The 20532-nt window shown below is 35.4% G+C and overlaps 1 protein-coding gene across 6 annotated transcripts in view; it reads left to right on the forward strand.

Moving 5' to 3' along the window:
* LOC123321375 (SLIT-ROBO Rho GTPase-activating protein 1-like) overlaps positions 1 to 20532 on the forward strand; it is a 35729-nt gene that overhangs the window by 4063 nt on the left and 11134 nt on the right. For 4 of the 6 annotated variants that reach the window (XM_044908921.1, XM_044908923.1, XM_044908922.1 and 1 more), the window contains exons 2-4: positions 18282 to 18465; positions 18534 to 18699; positions 19622 to 19843. In XM_044908921.1, coding sequence (XP_044764856.1) covers positions 18282 to 18465; positions 18534 to 18699; positions 19622 to 19843 — 572 coding nt within the window. Of the gene's footprint in view, positions 1 to 4185; positions 4534 to 18281; positions 18466 to 18533; positions 18700 to 19621; positions 19844 to 20532 lie in introns of those variants that run through there. The other 2 variants (XM_044908924.1, XM_044908925.1) reach the window with 2 other exon arrangements.

Here is a 20532-nt window from a genome sequence, read left to right on the forward strand (position 1 = left end):
CACAAAAACTTATAGCTCCTCTTGATATATCCACAGTTCACGTTTGGAGAAATAATTTTCGTAAGAAGAAACAACTGTTTAATACAAAAATTGTTCACCAAGATAAGAGTATTATGTACAGCTTTCAGTCACAATTATGAGGGGAATTCAAATAAAATTCCGAGGATTCGGAATTATCACAATAACGAAAATGCTAGGTCGGCTTCTGAACATTCCCTTCATTCTACAAATTTGCAGGGGAATTCTACTTCAAGTTCAACCGTGTTTACTGAAGTAACTGTTGAGCGAAATGGGAAATGAATTTTTGCTCATAAATGTCTGGAGCATTCAGTGAGCTGAGCTTTGCCCCACAGGCGTATAGTTTATTTTCAGTACCATTCATACCTGCATACTTTTCTGCTTGATTTCCTCGTCGAGAATTCCTTAGATACATTGTTCTTCATTCTTTTGTCAACGTTTGAACTCTGCATCTATCGTTGTTTAATGGTTCTGCGACTCAGAACTTCCTGTTTATGTAGAGTACCAAATATTTGTATACAGTGTGGGTCTCTATCTGGGAATGGATTTAGAAAATGAAAGATGTTTTTTGTAAATATTGTCCGACAGGTCGATAATTATGTTAAATTCCGCTCTTTTTGAGTTAGAAAAATCCATTGTTTCGAGTTTCCATAATGAATTTCAATAAAAAAAATCTGAATTACCATTGACGAAGTTATAAGAGGTATGAAAAAACATTTTAATAGTATAGTGGTGGAATAATAATGGCAGCTTTAGGCACTCCCCACGATGAACCCCTGCGTTATAGCCACCCTCAAACAAAAGATGCCAACCCTTAACTTGTCATACATCATTTAAGAGCTCTTAAAGTATACTTTATGATGAAGGGCAAAGCTGAAAAAAATATTGTAAACTTTGGTTATTTCGTAAATTTCAAATGCAGCTCGTTGCTCCAATTCAGATATTCCGAAAGTTTTTTGATATCATACTCGAAATATTCGAGGTTGGCTAAAAATTCGAAATAAGTTTTGCCAAAATTATTCAATAACTGCTGAAGTAGTTTTTTAGCACTGAAAATATATGGAAAATAGACTTATCGACGTAAGATGAGACTAGGGTGAATATACTGGGTGTGCAGGATATATCTCTGGCCAAATTTCACACAGTGATTCTTAGGGTAATTTGCAACAAAGAAGTTCTTATAGGGTATGGTCCAAGATTCTGAAATTATGTAACGTTTCATAATTAAAACATAGCATAACTTGAAAACTATAATCTTAATCAAGATTATTGGAAAGCTTCGGTTTCGGATTATAGTTTTCAAGGTATAGGAAAAAAATGGAAAACAAAATACGAGAATCTTGAATAATTTTACATAGGAAGATAATTGAATCATAATCTATAGGAAATTTTTTGTTGCAAATTGCCTGTAAAATCACTCTGTGAAATTTGACCAGAGAATTATATCTGGTCTATAATTTTTTTTATGATCTGATCTGACGCCTAGTGATAGTTTGAAATTAGTTAATGTTCCAAAGTTGCGTTTTCCCAAATGACAACCCTAAGTTTTATGGATAGACCTTTTGATGCTGAGGATGATTTGGGCATTGATGGTTTTTTCATTAACCCTCTTTTCTTATAGGGATGAATTGATAGAACTTATTGAATTCGAATTTTAGTTTTTGGAGTGTTATCGAAAACATGACAAAATCATCCTCAGCAACAAAAGTTCCATTCATTTCTGGAACGAAAAGTTAAGAAACGAAATCAGTATAGAAAGGATCTTCAAATGAGATATCAATTACCCCATCTCCCCTTTTCAAAATATAGGAGTTGGGGTTGTAACACTAAGGGTTGAAGCGATACGGTTTGATCTTAGAAGTTGTCCCCCTTCAATCAAAAATCGTCCTGTTCGAGCGTTTTTATATGATTTCACTGTATCAGGTCACAGTGAGGTGCTACTAAGTTAAAAATTAGTACTATGGAAGTTATTGAAAGATTTTATGTTAATAAGGGTTGAGTGGTAAAGCACCCTTTTGGTCCATTATTTTTGAGGATCGAAAAAAAAGTAGAAAAAAGCTCAAACCTACCCTCTTGAATCAGGGTTTGCGAAGCCTTTGAGCCATGTACGTTTGAAAAACGAAAGAAATGTCCATCCAGGCTTTCTCTGAAAAACTGCTAGTGGTAACTGTGTGAAATTTGGTACAAAAATCTAGCAGCATCTTGTTTCCGCTAAGATCATTCTGAGGAGTTGAACATGATCTTATTTCTGGGACGCTGGACCAGTGAGAATGATTGCTATAGCATTAACAATTCGAATTTTGTATTTGTATATAACAATTATTCTTCTTACCTTATAGGTATGATTCTGATTAAAAAGAAAAGCAGGGAAATTTCATGAATCCCTACGGTTTTTCCTCTTTATTTGCCCCTATTGTTGCTTCTGAAGATAGGAACAGACAATTATTCCTGTAATTTCCTATTCAGAAATATCCATTTATTAAGCTGCTCCACAAGAGTTAGGGATATCGTATTCAATCGTTTTTGAAAATATGTAATCTTCGAGAAAATCGCTTGAAAATCATTTAAAACTCAATAAAAACTCGAATAGATCCAATAAATATCAGTATGAGACATCTCGTCAATCTGGTCGCCTTTTTTCTGAAGTTTGGTTCTTTGCATATGCTTCATGAATGTTCTTATTTTGAAATGAAGTCAGTTTATCAATGGCTTCGATTTGAAACGAGTTTTCTGAAAATGCCAAGACGTAAAGTAACAAACTCTGAGGCTAATAGGGCTATCGGAATGCTACAGGGTGGCCTAACTCAGGTTGTTGTAGCGGAAAGGCTCCAAGTCAGCCAAAGTGTGATATCTCGACTTTGGAATTGGTTCAGGGAGACAGGTTCCGTGTTGGAAAGACCAAGGCTTGGTGGGCGACGAAAAACAACACCTGCTCAGGATCGTTTCATCACCGTTTCGGCAAGAAGAAACCCTACATCTACGTGTAGAATGCTACGGAATACTCTTCAAAATGCAGATGGGGTCCAAGTTTCCATCGAAACCATCAGACTACGTTTGAGAGAGGTGAATCTAGGTTCTAGACGTCCATTAAGAGGAGTTCCATTAACACGTGACCATAAGCGTCAAAGACTGGAATGGGCAAGGCAACATATCAATTGGAACGATCAATGGCGTAGTGTCCTTTTCACTGATGAATCCAGATATGGACGATTTTCAGATTCTCGAAGAATAAGGATATGGACAATCCCACGCATACCCCGTAATCGTCGCTATGTCCAAGAAGTCCATCCATTCCGAGGGGGTAGTGTTATGGTATGGGCCGGGATATGTTTCAACGGGCGCACAGATCTACACATTTGTCCTGGGAATATAGGGAGCATGTCATTGACAATGTTGTGCCAAATTTTCACGCTGCTATTGGTGAAACTTTTCAATTTCTAGACTGCAGCCATAGTTGAGAATGCGCGCGAGGAGCTTGGTATTCCACATTTACCAATACCTCCGCACTCACCAGATTTGAATTGCATAGAACATGCATGGGATATGCTCCAAAGAAGATTAGATAATCATCAACCTACCCCAGAATCCTTAAATGATCTGAGAGAGCTTCTGCCCCGTTTATGGAACCAAATTCCTCGAGAAATGTTCAACAACCTCGTGTGTAGTAGGCAAAGAAGATGTCAAGCTGTTATTGATGCTCGTGGAGGCCATACATTGTATTGATAGTCTCAAAATGCTTGAATTCTTTGGGAATAAAATTATTTCACTAGATTTTTCTTAACCACGCTGTATACGCTGCAGACCTACAGGCTAAAATTAATCATATTAATATGAATTTTCATCACAAAGATCTTATTTTAACTATTTTTTTTGCAATTTAAGTCAATATCCCCTAACTCATGTGGAGCAGTTTATTTCACCTCCCTCTTTCAGCCTCCAGATATTTCGGATAGATTCGAATGCTAGGAATTCAGGAAGGGCGAGGGGGTGTCGTGGGGGTAGATTCGAAAAGCAGACGTCCCGTCTTGCGCCCTCGGCACCACAACGGGGAAGGAAATGAAAGATTGATTCCAATTCGTTGGTCGCCAGTTTTCGCTATCGAATTCGGGCTGAATGCGGCCCAGTCCACTGGCAGCGGAACAGGGGGTCATCCGGTAAAGCTATCGCAACCCAACCCAACTTGAATCGAATGCGTTTCACCGACTATACTCGGATGGTTTTCACACGATTTGTGCCCGTATGAAACAATTCTTGGGAGAATCTCCATCGCGGACGGTTTGTGACACAGTGATGTGAATTACAACATTTTTTTTCCATCTGACAACATTCGAAATACACGTGCGACCCGGTATCTGGCGCGTTCTTTTATTTATAAACACAACGTCCGCAACACTACCAAGATTTTTAGGTGTAAACAGATGTAGTGTTTTGTGATTTTTCGTGTTGCGATGTTCCAGTGCATTATTCAACAGAAAAACGGTTGGATTCATGCCGAAACCAAAGACGTGTTTCCAGGTTTGTCTTTTAATTCAGCATGATCCCATTTCCAAAAAAACAACCCCCAAAACAGCAGCCAATCCCCGATACAAAAAGAATTCATATCAATCCAAAATTTGTTTTTAAACGAAGAAATAACCGAATATACCTGACTTATCAAATGAACCACTATAATTTTACAAATCTTCTGAATATTTTTTTCATCTCACCCCAAATTATCGATTTATTGAATTAAACTCATGTTGAATTACGATGATGAATTCGACCCTGTTGTTACTTTTCTAATCGTTTAGTTTTTTCCCCAAAATAAACATACAAGGGTGTTCCTTTGTTTTGGTATACCTCAGAACTTCCTGTACAGAAATTATTGCAGGAAAAGGATCTATTTTTGTTGCACCATTCAAATGGGAATATTTTCCTGAAGATTGCCCTATAAAACATTTTTATGGGCGTATATATCTGGAGATCAAAGAATATCAGAGGTCTAGATGTCGAATGACATAGTCCTATATCAACTTAACGATTATCACATTCTGAATTTTGATCGACTTCAAAGGAATCACCTACTTGATGTATCTCTACATTATTTCACACCAATGGCTCTCAATTTTCACCTTGAAATATTCAACATGATCTAATTTTTTATTCTTAATTAATTCTTGTGTTGGTTTTACTCTTAGCTCGAAGATAAAAGGTTTTCTACTGATGAATGCTCCCCGATCTTCATTCCAACACAAAATTAGTTTTCAATAGGAACTGGTTTCTGGTAATCCTCAAATACAATACTGTCCCACACTTTGTACTGTTTGAAAGAGGCAGAAGACGTTGTACTTTCTTAGACAAGGGTGCAGGTATTCATCAGTGGCATCCTCTCAACAATAAGGGGTATCTTCACAAATAAGAATTTTTCTCAACGAAAGCCCAAAATTTGACCTTTTTTGTTATCTCAGGCGAATTATTAGTTGTATTACTGCATTCATGGTCATGGTCATTTTTAAAATATTCTCTTCATTCGCACAAAGTCACCTCTCAATATTGCTGATTTATCAAAAGAATTCTCAACTACATATTTTATTAGATTTCTTGTAATGAAATGGAAGCTCAGAAATTGACATCCTTTGTGAAATACCACTTGTGTACAGAGTGAATAGGAACAACAGGTCAATTCTTATTGTGAATAATGCAAATTTTCATGCATTATTAAGGAGTTTGTGATGCACCCTCTTCTTTATGTATGTACATGAACTTTGGGCGTGATTGACGTTTTTATGTGTTATTGAAAACATTTTTTTGTCGTAGAGTAGTAATTGATGAATTATCTGATATAAAAATCACAGTTTCAAAAATAAATGAACATGTATTTGATACGTTATTTCATATTTCATCGATAACACCTCTTAAAATCTGCATATTCTCGATTGAAATTAAGTTAGAGTTTATCATTGACCTATAAATACATTGGAAAAATTCAAGAGTTTGGCCATTTCATTCCTACAATAAAAAAATGATCCATTTCTGGCATTAAAATTTAGGGTTGTTATTTTAGAGAACTCAAGAACCCTACAAGTAGAGGATGCATTATAAACTGCCCAATTATAAATGGAATGTTGTGTTATTTAAAATAAAAATTGACCTTTTCGAGTATTCTTTTATAAAATTATAAATACATTGATTATTAATCTTGTGCGTTGCTTTTTATTCACTCTTTATATTAATAAGTATTCAATTCTCAGCAAACTTCCCATATTGATAAATTTTTTTTTACTAAAAACTGAATTTCATTCATTACAATTATGTTTTTTCCGCAACTCCTAAGAATAAGGGAATGAGAAATTAAAATGATGAAAAGCAGACTCGAGAAATTTTAATTATTATACTCAATATTCGTGATCTCAAACTTTAAAACGCGATATATTCATTTCAATTTGCCAATTTCTATTCCTGCTGGTGCTGCTATTGTTCTACATATATATTTCGATAAATACTAATCATTAGAAATGCAACGATACGTTAAACAACTAATTATGCACTAAGTAATGCGATAACTACTGAATATCATGAATTATCCCCAAGATAAAGTGAAAAAAAATTTGCATCTGTTAGATAGGTTTGTTAGTACATACTCTGTTTTCGTTTATTATGATGAATCTTTTGAAAAAAATACCACGCCTCACCTTTTTAAAGACATTAAATACCTTTCACTGTATTCGTCAAAAATAATTGAATTAAATTTTTTTCCCATTATTAAACCATGAAATTATTTCATAAATAAAAAACTGAACAGTTCCCGAAATTGTTGCTTTCTCAAAATTTCTTGTCGCTGACTGCAGAATTTTGGCTAAAATGACGCAATATTCAATAGCAGCTTGATAGGATATCGGACAAATGAAGCATATAATGCTCCCTTATAATTTATGCCTCCTCGAAACAACCGGGGTTGAAATCCTTCTTCAGATGATCGTCAGTAGACTTAACGACCCCAAATGATCCCGGTGAGCATGGTCTGTTCAGTTTAATTAAATTACGGGGTGGTTCCTGAGATGATAGGGTAGCACCCTATAAGGAATAGGTTTTCCCCCCTCTAATTAGTTAAGCTTACGTTTTTGCTCATATATCTGAATTGATCACGAAAATATTAGATATGACACATCGTTTTACGAACTTTCCAACGAATGAACCACCCTCAACTGTGAGACGAAACGAATGTTAGGGTGGAACAGGTGAATGTAGGATCATTTAAAAAGACGAGTACATCAGAATCTACGTCTCAGTTAGTTTGAATATCCACCCTTATTTACGACCCCAATCCAATGGCAGAATCCGTTGAAGTTGAACAATTTAATGATTGCAACCCTGATGAACTCAGCGTAGGCAGAGGAATGGAAATATCAGAGGTTTCAAATATGTTCAAATAATCTATGCATTAACGTGTGATGTCTTGAGTTCATGCACCCTTTAGATAAAAATCAAAATCTAAAAATCTACGTAGTAAAAAGTAAAAGAATATTTCATTTGAAAGGACTTGCTAATTATCATCCAATCCAAGCTCTATCCATAAATTTTATTGCCATCGCGTTATTCGACAGATGTGGTACTCCAAAAACTCCAATAATTGTTAATTTCACCTAATGTCATCTGATAAAAGGTATATATTCGTATTTGATGCTAATAATGAGGGGAAAGTTTCTTTCACTCTTACACTATTATAGTTACTGTAACATCGTAGAAGTGGAAACTTTCAATCCAATGGATTTCATTTTGAAACGCGTTTATTTAAATTCTTATTGGACTCCAGTCATAAATTATAAAGTAGCCCAGATAAATAAGCGTTTGGCTCATTCCAGCAATTTAATTGTACATTTTTCACTCTTCTCGATATGAATTCACCAGATTGAACAAATTTGTTATGGCCTTTTTGGCTTGAAAGTATTCAATTACTTATCCTAACTAGGTAATTTTTCACTCGATTGGGATAGAACTATTTGAAGCCCCAAAATGAGAGTGCCCTTTTAGGAAATTTCCAACCCAGGTGTCTTATTTGTGTATGGTAGTTATGGAATTTGTTGGATCATCTTAGTACATCTTAGATTTTGTTTCACTGACTGCCTATAGATTGCTCGATAACTTTTAGAAATTTTGGGCTAGTAGAATGTTTCAAACTTTGGCAGAATCCAGTCTGCTTGGGGCATAAGCTCAAATTATTTTTGACTTTAAAGGGTGGTCCGGAAGTGGTGAAACACGATTAAACCCTGCTCTTCTGATGTATTCTGAACCTACGTTAAATTCTGTTTTCAAAATGCCCCAATTGTCATAATTTATCACTTGATGTAGGCCTTTTTTCGACAAATTTAATGTTTATCATGGTTTCAACAAGATATCATAAATTGGCAACCATTCGAGATAAATGTATGATTTTTTCAATTGAATTTCTCGAAGAGTTTTCATGTCTTCTTCAGTTTTTTGGATCACTCTACAGTTGGTCCAACAGACTGCGATAAGTACCTACATTTCTTCAAATGGTTTGTCATGAACTGTTATCTGTTGGATACCCTAGTCCTGGTCGATAGTTTTAATTGTTATGTTTTTTAAAATTCATTTTAGGCCTTGTTCCCAATTGATGCCTGACATTTTTATCTGGGAAAGTCTTTTTTTATTTCCCTAGGAGCCACACAAAGGATGCTGCATCGAAAATCTCATTTTTAATTGAGTGTTACGAAGTTGTTAACGAACATTGTCTTAGTTGTTCAATATGTAATTTATGCAGGAAGTTCTTATCGAGAACTAATAGATCATTTCTTGCGTCACCCTTTCAGAATGTTTCAAACAACGGAATTGTTGTGAACAGATCTATTTAAATCACTTTCGTTTGATACCGTTCAGGAAATGATTGAGAGAATCATTTGATTCGATATCAATGTTACATTGTATTGTTTCAACTGATTTCCAGGAAATTTATATCTATAGGGAGAAGATTTTGTGAAATATTTTCCTTCTAATAATTGCTCTTAAGAAACCATCCTAGTTGGTACTCAGATTAGTCAGATTTTACTCAAGATTTGTGTTCATCCAAGGTATCAAGAAATAAACGAGTATTATCTGGTACAGGAAAACGAAAAAACAGAAAGTGGATCACTCTGGGGTGGAGGAATGTTCCAAGACTGATGGAACACTCCAAAAAGTTCCTTGGGAACTTTAACCCTGCGAGATTTAAGAAGTATTTAGATCTTAGCAAGAAATGCTACACCTCCTTACTGGATTGCTCACAGGACATTGTGTCCTCAGGAAGCACTTGATGAGAAAGGTTTTGATTCCAGATTTCCCACTAGAAGAGCTGTTCTTTTAAAATATGTATCACATTATGATCCACGATGAACAGATAAAGAATGGTTAATTTGAATGAAAATTTCTTTTTTGAAAATTTAGTCAGAAGCCATGAAAAGTGTGTGAATGGTTACCAAAACGTTTTAATGCAACTGAGATGGACAGGAATTTTCCAAAAACTGTAAGACCCTGAGCTGAAACGAGTGAGACAAAACATTGAAATTCATTTGAAGGAATCACCCCAAACTTCTACGACAAATTTGGCACTGAACCTTGTTATAAGTCGCTGTTCTGTAGGGAAGTTTTAGAAGCTAAAGGAAGAAGTTGGGGATGTAAAATCACCATCAAAACACTTCCTACCCCTTATAGAAGTTGACAGGTCTGAACGATCTTGGGAAAATCAATTATTGGACTAGTTTTGAAGGGTGGGATGCACCCTGAAACTGACCGATTCTGATCATAACGAACATACGAGGATGTATTGATATCTAGTTATCCTAGAACAGTTCCATGCATAAAAAAAATATTGCGTTACATTTGCGACGAACAATAACTCATTAGAAGTGTCAGTGTGAAGTTTGAGGTCAAAAAGTAAACCAGAGTTACGCAATAAATTAAAAGAAAGAAGATGTTCACCGAAATTGTGACAATCGAAAAATTGGAGTATCGAGCCATCATCAAGTACCTGTATTTAAAAGGGTTAAGAGGTAAGCAGATTTACGAAGATATGGTTGATACCCTTTGGGATCAATGTCCTTCGTATGCGAGCGTGAAAAATTGGACTGCAAGCTTCAAAAGAGGTGAATTTTCCATTGAAGATGATGACCGATCGGGAAGGCCAGTTTCTGTCGAAAATATCGATGCAGTTCATGATATGACTTTATCAGACCGTCGAATTGGGATAAAACGGATATCTGAAGCACCGAATATCTCATAAGAACGCGTTCATCATATAGTTCACGTCAATTTGGACATGAGAAAAATTTCTGCAAAATGGATACCCAAATGTTTGAATGTTGACCAAAAGCGTGCAAGGGTAGAAGCATCGCGTTCGATCTGTGCTCGATTTGAAAACGATGTAGACTTCTCAAACCGAATTGATACTATGGATGAGACTTGGGTACATTTCAACGATCGCAGAAACAAAGCAACAATCGATGGAATGGCGACACTCTGGTTCTCCAAGACCTAAGAATTTTCGTGTCCAAAAATCTGCTGGAAAAGTTCTTGCTTCAGTTTTTTGGGATTGCCATGGAGTAATCATGATTGATTTTTTGGATAAGGGCAGAACAATAACTGGAGATTACTATTCGATATAACTGACCACTGTACTAGAAAAAATTAAAGAGAAAAGTCGCGGAAAGCTATCCAAAGGTGTTTTGTTTTTGCAGGACAATGGTCCTGCATACAAATCTCATGTTGTCATGCAAAAAATTCATGAGTTAGGGTTTGAATTACTAGAACACCCCCCTTATTCAACAGATTTGGCTCCATCCGACTATCATCTCTTTCCTCAACTGAAAAAAAGTTTAAAAGGTCGTAAATTTTCTTCCAACGAGGAGGTTATAAAAGCTGTGGTGGTCTGGTTTGCAGAGCAAGACGAAACATTTTTTTTTTATTTCTAGTGACCTTGCAGGTTCGCTGTAATAAATGTATCCAATTAAGAGGAGAATATGTTGAGTAATAAAATATTTTTACATTGAAGTTTTGTTTGGTTCTATAGTAGGCTAAGAATTTTTCATATATATCATCATATGTCCTCGTATGTCTGAAATAAGGGAAGACGACACACAAATATGAACCCCATATTGCTTCGCTTTGTATTCTGGTTGATGAACAGTGGGATATTCTGAAGATCTGATGACATCTTCCCTATCCCCCTGAGTAACAATTCCCGGAGTTTTATTTTTACAAACGTTCTCCAGCGGTTGTACGTCGGGGAAGATTCATCGTTTCAGCGTCCTTCCGCTTTGTCATGGGCAAGGGCAAATCCCATGGCGGCATCTCACGAAAATCTATTTTTATGAATGGGTATTTTTAACGCTAGGGTAGAGCGGGCGGACGCAAACACGTTCATCTTCGTGAATTCGTTAGACCTATATCATTTTCTAAAAACAGACCCTCGGAACATCACGGTCACGAACGTATTAATTGAAGAATATTGCTTTGTCGACGTCGCGAACCTGGCTTTTCGGTTTGTTTTCGATCTTGGGAGTTACATCCGAGGTCGAATATCGTTACTGAATATCCTAACGTCTATTGTGCTAATTTGACGCTCGTCTGGATAAAGCAACCATGCATAATGCACTGGGTTCAATGCTTATTGGCAGACAAGCTAAGCGACATCGAATTAAGTACCTACATTCAGTAAAAGTTCAAATACACTGCTCAAAAATTGAAGTGGAAAATTTGCTTACTTATGGGGGAAATCGATTTTGTAAATGTACTAATGTACGAGGGTATATTGAAAAGTTCTAGCCTACTATAGAACCAAACAAAATTTCAATGTCAAAATATTTTATTACTCAACATATTCTCCTCAATTGGGTACGTTTATTACAGCGAACCTGCAACGTCTCTAGACCTTTCAAAAAAAATGTTTCTTCTTGCTCTGCAAACCAGGCCCCCACAGCTTTTATTACCTCCTCGTTGGAAGAAAATTCACGACCTTTTAAAAAAATTTTTTTTCAGTTGAGGAAAAAGATGATAGTCGGATGGAGCCAAATCTGGTGAACAAGAGGTGTGTTCTAGTAATTCAAACCCTAAATCACGAATTTTTTGCATGGCAACTTGAGATTCGTGTGCGGGGGCGTTGTCCTGCAAAAACAAAACACCTTTGGATAGCTTTCCGCTTCTTTTCTCTCTAATTTTTGCCCTTAGTGTGGTCAGTAATGTCGAATAGTAATCTCCGACTATTGTTCTACCCTTATCCAAAAATCAATCCTGATTACTCCATGGCAAGCCCAAAAAAATGAAGCAAGAACTTTTCCAGCAGATTTTTGGTCACGAAACTTCTTAGGTCTTGTCGCCATTCCATCGGTTGTTGCTTTGTTTCTGGATCGTAGAAATATACCCAAGTCTCATCCATAGTAACAATTCAGTTTAAGAAGTCAGAAGTCTACATCGTTTTCAAATCGAACGAGATGCTTCTACCCTTGCACGCTTTTGGTCAACATTCAAACATTTAGGGATCCATTTTGCAGCAGTTTTTTTCATGTCCAAATTGACTTGAACTATATGATGAACGCGTTCGTATGAAATATTCAGTGCTTCAGATATTCGTTTTAGCCCAATTCGACGGTCTGCTAAAATCATGTCATGAACTGCATCGATATTTTCGGTGACTGACAGAGAAACTGGCCTTCCTGATCGGTCATCATCATCTTCAATGGAAAATTTACCTCTTTTGAAGCTTGCAGTCCAATTTTTCACGATCGCAAACGAAGGACATTGATCACCAAGGGTATTAAGCATATCTTCGTAAATATGCTTACCTCTTAACCCTTTTAAATACAGGTACTTGATGATGGCTTGATACTCCAATTTTTCGACTTTCACAATTTCGGTGGACATCTTCTTTTGATTTATTGCGTAACTCTGGTTTACTTTTTTGACCTCAAACTTCACACTGACACTTCCAATGTGTTATTGTTCGTTGCTATGGTAACGCAATATTTTTTTTTATGCATGAAACTGGTCTAGGCTAACTAGATATCAATACAGGCTTAAATGAGCTATTAGCCGATCTTGTGCTACATTTTTAACTCTCGCTCTTCCACCCCATGAGTATATGCAGCACCTCCAATAGTATGATACCGATTCCACGCTCTAGTAACTACACTTTGCAAAACCCAGAGACGGTTAGTCATTTTCAAGACCTCTCTGGATGGTTGGTGTGGACAACAGCATTGATCAACTTAATTTATTCTACAAGAATCTGATATATTACTATATTTTTCGTATTTATTCAAGTGCTCTTATCTTGAGGTTTCTTTTTCAAACACACTGAGTGTGCAGGCTTTTCTTTTCAGTTAGCAGAAGTGATATTATATAAGTATTTCGAGACATTTTTATTAGCTTAACCTGTATATTCTCATGAATGCAACTTTTTCAACTAAATGTGTTGTGAACTCCTATAGGTGTAGTGGTATCATAATTGTGACCTAATATTCCCACATTCTGATAAGAGGTGAGGCTAGATTAGGTATACTCAAATTACACAACTTATCTCTTTACAGTCCAGATAAACTAGTTGAAATCAGAGACCAGTTAATGAGTATGCTGACAAATTTCTGACAAACCTGCACTGATCCAGCTAACAGCCCTGATCCCTATCATAGATGATTGGGTCTTCTCTGAGGACAGATGAACATTTCTGAATCACATCACACCCACATCTCTAAAAATACTTGAATCTTTGATATATTAGAGTTATTCGTTAACCCTGAGGAAACGCTATGAAACAAAAAATTAAATTACATAAACTGGCTTTATTTAATCACCCAATCAGTGAACATTTATAATTTGTAAGGAGTTTCAATGTGTAAAAATGATTTATTCGAGATGAATGAAAAATTTTCTTTGTATGACAAGTATTGCGAACGAAAAAAATATAAATAGTCCTTCGATTCTTTTGAGAGGATCGACTTCTGAAACATCAACTTGGGCTGATACACTCGGGTCTTGATTTACCTTGTGATTTACATTGTTTTGTCCATTCTGCCCTGGTACTGAAATAAAAGTTTTCTAGCTGAGTACACTGTACATTTTGGCGACAGAAATGCTTTATTTATATAGTAGAGCATTGAGCTTATTAAAGTTATATTCTTATTTTGAAATTTGGAAACCGTTTCTCATTCTTTCGCTCATTTCTATACAGGGTGAGTCGTACAAATATTTTATCAGTAGATTCTTGAGGTCAAAAGAAACACTTTTTTCCTATAGGTACAATTTTTTCCGATTCAATCCTGATATAAAGCCATTTTATGTTTTCAGAATTAGCTGGAACTAGCCCTTAGAAAAACAAAATTACCTTCAGAATAACTAGGTAAATCTGTGACACATATGTGGATCTTTTAAACAGAGTTGTGTTCAGCCAAAGTACCCAATTTCTCTAATTTCACAGATACTTTTTAATTTTTGAACATCAAATTACTCGAAAAATGCTCATTATACGAGAAAATATGAATCCTTTTATTTTACAAAACGTTCAAATATTCTTAAGATAGGGTCCAATTTAGTTTCAAGAGTTGGGTTCTTTGAATTTTCGTTATTTTTATGGTACGTAATGGTCATAATAAGAAAACTGGAAAACGTGGTATCTTGTTCGAAAAAGATTAATCAAATAGATGAAAAACTATATTTGGAAATTCATTTCATTCGATAAAACCGTTTGTGGGATAGAACTAAAAATAACATTTTCTTTGTTTTTTCCAGCAGCCTGTATCTTTTGAACCGAGCCGATTCGTAAGAAATGGTAAAGGAAAAAAGTGTTTCTTTTGACCTCAAGCATATTCTGTTAAAATATTTGTACGAGTCAAAGACTCACCCTATATGTACGACAAATTATGTTTAAACTTTTCCCTTCCAATACCTCGATGTTTTTACTTGCTCACTTTCTCTGAATTTCAACTCGATTTCAAGTACCTCAATCTCAAAATTTTAAAGGAAAAACTGTTGATTTCAAAGAAAAAAGATGTTTCAACAGCCTGTATCTTTTAAACCAAGCCAATTCGGAAAGGATAGTAAAGGAAAAAAGTGTTTCTTTTGAATCTGTATGATTCACAATCTGATCAACCGCCTTACTAGATATCCATGTATATTATTCACACGTTACTTGCAATTTTGCACTTCCAAGCATGGATAAACACATTGGAATTGATCGTAACAGTACCGGAAGGGCCCTGCTGTTCCACGCAAATACCTCAATCGATAATTCCACATGAATTGGAATTCTTTTCCAGTTGCGCAGTGTGTTGGATCTCCTGAATGAAATACAGCGAAGTAATCAAAGATGAAATACAAGTTGGGCCTGTATACGTTCTAGCTGTAAACCAGATTAAGGTCAAGATATCTCATGAATGATCCTTCCGTTGTTGAGAGTGCTAGAATAAATCATAGAACCTTTGTAATGACCCCGCAAGTTCGTTAATGTACGGAAGCTGTTCCATTGATTTTCAGGGTTTCGTATGCAAACAATGTACCCTCGTTCAACTTCTTTGTCGATCTTAATTTTAACCACGTCTGATGGTGATCAGATTTGCATCTTTGATCACAATGGGGATAATCCCTCACCTCGGTTTTCCTTGTACGAAGGAAAAATTCATTTTCATCCAACACGAATATGAAATCCCATATTGATGAAAAAGAACGACGCATCAAAGAGATACTCGCTCATCTTTTTATCCTGTATCCCTTGGGATATTGGATATTTCGACAGGCGGATGTATGGATTTCTCTGATATGAAATTCAAGAAGATTCGTTTTATTTTCGACTGGGTTATTCCATCTATTTTTTCACGAGAGGATCATTCGATTCTTATCAATAAATTACTCTTGAATTGGGTATGTATTGAATAGAAGTTATATTTTCTTCAGAGGTATACATTTTTTGTATATCTGTATGCATTATTTGCAGTTGAAAAATTTCGCTTTGAAGGCGAAGAAATCAAGGGGTGTGTACTACATATCTGGGCAAATTTCGAATAAATATCTCAGAACCCAAATGACCAACTCCTTCTTCTATAAAAAATTGACGATCCTATAGGTATTTGAAAAATAAAGACAATAAAATCAATCTTTTAACTGAATTATGGTTTCTCCATGTTTTGAGGAATTTTTTTCTACTATCAGTTGTTCAACATTCGAACATTGAAAGATTTATATCAATATATTACAACATGTAAAATTGCTACCAGCAGTTCAAGTGAACTTCATGAGTTGTTTGGCCTTTATAAGAATATTTACGCAGAGTTTTAGTTTGAACCTGCCCTAAGTTTCGAAAAGTTATTATGTAGACCTTGACCTTACAGAAATGCTTACAGGAAGGGGGCCATACATGGTTTTTCTGCATTTTTGTATAATTGGGCAAGTGAGAGTTTTTTATTTAAGATTTAAGACCAAACTGTTTAATGAGGCGAATCAGTAGTACAGTCAATACAAACTTGCTGAAAAATTTGAGAACGTCGCAAATATATTCATTTTTGGAGCAAACCTTCGAGCTTTTATTTGCAAACTTCAATTGTGTTTATACGTACAAATTTCTAAAAAGATGGAATCAATTAAATAATCGTCAAGACCGAACGGTTGCATTGAGCTCCATAAATTTTTTAAGATTTATTACTAGAAGAGTTGCTCTTTCAGAATATGTATCACATTTCCATCTACGGTAATTGTTATTGAGAGATAATCCACTTGAAAGGTGACTATCGAAAAATTTCCAAAAAGATGGAATCAATTGAATAATCGTCAAGATCTAACGGCTGCATTTAGCTCCATAAAATTTTCAGATTCATTACTAGAAGTATTGTTCTTGCAGAATATGTATCACATTTCCATCTTCGATTATTGTTATTAAAAGATAATCCAATCGAAAGGTGACTATCGAAAAATTTCCAAAAAGACGGAATCAATTAAATAATCGTCAATCTAGGATGATATTTCTGGGTTTTTATAGCTCCCCTCAAAATCACTCCTGGAACCGCCACTGGTTGCTACACCCTGTATAATCTAGTGTTTTCGCTAAAGGTTAGAAGCAGAAGCTGCGAATATTTTAATCGGCTTGTGAAATTAGCAGTGTTTTAGTTTTAGAATTGTATCGGTGTCACTTCCTAAACTAATTTATGTCAAAGAATCGTGTTTGTCTCGTTTTTTTTTATTATCGGTGCTGATGGCTTGATCGCATGTCGTAACAGAAACTCACGGTCGTCACTAGTTGAAAGATCTTGACAGATTTTTTCCTTCCAGGCTGAATGTATATAACAGGTTTGTCTGCCATCAATTTCATAACTTACACGACAAGAATAGTGCTGGTACTCGTGACTTCTTGTTTAAAGAGGATATCCGGATTTCCCTCAACAAAATACATATGGTTATTATTAGGGCCCATCATCGTCTCTTCACAAGCTTATTTATTTTTCGACATCACGACCTAAATGTGTACTTATTGTTAGATTGGAGAAAATTTGGAAGAACGACGCCTGATGCAATTTTAAATTTTGTCAGCTTCTCCTGATAGAATTATAAATTATTTTGAAATTCCTGTTACAATAATTATATTTTGAAATACTTTCTCCAATGGAGTTATTCAATTTATTATATTTATGATTTCCAGGAAGAATAGTTTCGCCTATTATTAAATTTAGACTTGTATTGAAGTAAAAGGGAAGTAAAATTGGAATGATCAGTGTTTACATTTTCCATACATAAGTATTGAATCAATGAGAGATGTTCTATCAAATGAGGTATTATAAATTTAGAGAGTTTTTCCTAAGGAGAAACTAAAAAAAACAGGTTGACTTGCTATAGCTACTATATCGGATCATCAATCAAAAGATTCATCAAATCTTTTCCACCATAAACGATTCAATGAAGATTGAAGTCTTCGTCGATATAAAAGAGAATCTCCTTGTGAATTCCTTTGATATTCGAGCATCCAATTATGGGAATATTTCGTATTTTATGAGGATAAAGTGTTTTGTAGCATTGAAAGACCGACGTTTTCCTTCAATAGTACGTGTTGTGCTTGAACAAATGAATTGTAGTATTCGTTATGCTATTTTTTCATATCTAACAAACCTGATGATACTTTAATATTCTCCCCCTTGGACTAATTCATACCATTTACTATTTCTGTAAAATGTAAATGTTGTCCCTTTATTTCATGTTTTCATTACGCTCTGATGGACCTGAAAATTTCTTTTCTCAATGTCCTCTCTTTTTTCCAGATATCAGACTCCAATTAAACGAACAATTAAGATGCTTAGATCTCCGAATGGAGGCCCAGGTGGCCTTGGTTACCGAATTGCAAGATTTCTTTCGAAGAAGGGGAGAATTAGAACTGGATTACTCGAAAAATTTGGATAAACTAGTGAAAAGTATACAATTGAGACATAGGGAACAAAAACAAAAGTGAGTAAACTGTTTACTTTACAGAAATTCCGAATCATCTTTTATGTAATGCGTTTTTTTTTTCGTAGAAGGGAACAGTGGCCTCTATTTTCAAGCTACACATGTTGGCAACAACTGGTTGACCAAACCAAAAATTTAAGTAAGGATCATGTTGCCTTATCCGAGGTTTACTCAACACATTTAGTCGCTAGGTTGTCACAAGTGATGGATGATGTCCAACGAATCTACAAAAAAGTGAGTCAAAACAGATAAAAATGTATAATTTTGAAAAAATTTCCTTTTGGGATTTCGACAATTGGTTTTCAGCGTATGTGGAAAATACTGAGTGAATAAAAAGAAGCGTACAAAATTCATACCTTCGGTATTCACCATTTTGTGAAAAGAACTCAAACATGTCAATATAAAATTATGATTTCAAAGGTCTTTATTTTCAGTTCATTGTCAGGCAACAATTTTTTCTACTTGATTTGCTCTTGACAAATTATTGCAAGAATTTACGTAGGATCAAATCGTTTATTTCAATTTTTTTGATTGATTTTGTTCCAGAGATTGAGAGTGAAAACCCTAAAAAGTTTCAGGAAATTTTTGTTTTAAATTACGTAACTTTTTTTATTGAGGCGTTTGTCATGCACCCTCTACGAGGGGTGGAAGATTGCCGAGTTTTTAAATGGCAACTTTTTGTGTCAGAAATCGATAGACCTTTTCTTGGAATTTGGTCATTATGGTATTTTTTGTCATTGAAATAAAATTTATGAGTCATTGATGTTTTCGATTACACTTCAAGGGTGCATTACAAACTCAATTATACATGGAAAGTTGATTAATTTGTTATAAGATCCGGGCATTCTTCTACAAAATAGTAAATCCTGAAGATATTAATTTTGTACCTTACTATTTACTCACTATGTATTACACAACAATTGAATTTGACTTGTCTATTCAAATGGGAGTTTTTCTGTAGGGGCTGGGGTTACTTTTATATTTTGAAACCTTCAGATATACCATTGTCGTAGTCTTTCCAATAGCTAAATGAAAAAATAACCCAAAACGATAAAATATGTCATCCGATTTCTTTTCTGCTGTAACCCTATACAGCATGCAAGATTGGTGGACATTTTATATTCATATATCGAATTACACTATTTCCTTCCACCAGTGCCGAGAAATTGGCTATGAAACGCACGAGGAAATATTGAGAGTCCTACACGAGTTGCACACGACAATGAAAACATATCATAGTTACCAGGCGGAATTAAGACAAGCTGAGGGTAAACTGAGGCTTGCTGAGAACCAGAGGAATAAACTGGAGCAGTCACTGTCCCAAGATAAGTTGGACAGGTCGAAGAAATATAAAATGATGGAAAAAGAAGTACAAAAGGTGAGATCCATAGAAATTGTTATGGTGATTTCGTAACATTTGAAAGTAAATTTAGCGATTGTTTCAATACTGCTCAAAAGTTGAAGTGGATAAATTGCGTTCATGTAAAAATATTTGAAGAGAAATAAAAAAAGTGCATATACACTCATTAAGTTAGGTTAACCTGCCTGAAATGGCAACAGGAAGCAAGCTTCAAAACGACAATATAGTAGACAAATGAACAAAATAAAGGTTCTACTTCGTCTGGTGGCCCAAAAAAGGGTTACAAACTCTTTTTCTAATCAAGGTTTGATATGAGGTGAGGCCTCCTTTAGCTCTTCGTATTGTATCAGTGAAGTGTTTTGCCAAATGCCCGTCAAATCATTGGCGAGCTGCCTTACTGGTAGCTTGCAGGAATGGGCTGATAATTCTGAATGAAGAAAGGGATTTCTTCATGCAGTAAACCGTATTGCCGATCTTGTACGACGGTTGTAGTACTTGTTCTTCCATCCTCATCAGAATATGCAGCATTATCACTGGTACGATACTGATTCCACGCTCTACTAACTATACTTTGCCAAACTCGAAGACGTTTAGCAACTTGTTGAGTTAAATCTTCGTTCAACCAACACACACAATTGTTCAAGTTGAAAGGCGTTTAGAGGCATGTTGAAATCGTGACAATTAATCCACAATTGATACTTCACAAC

The sequence above is a fragment of the Coccinella septempunctata genome, chromosome X, assembly GCF_907165205.1.
Source record: "Coccinella septempunctata chromosome X, icCocSept1.1, whole genome shotgun sequence".
In the NCBI taxonomy this organism is placed as follows: Eukaryota; Metazoa; Arthropoda; class Insecta; order Coleoptera; family Coccinellidae; genus Coccinella; species Coccinella septempunctata.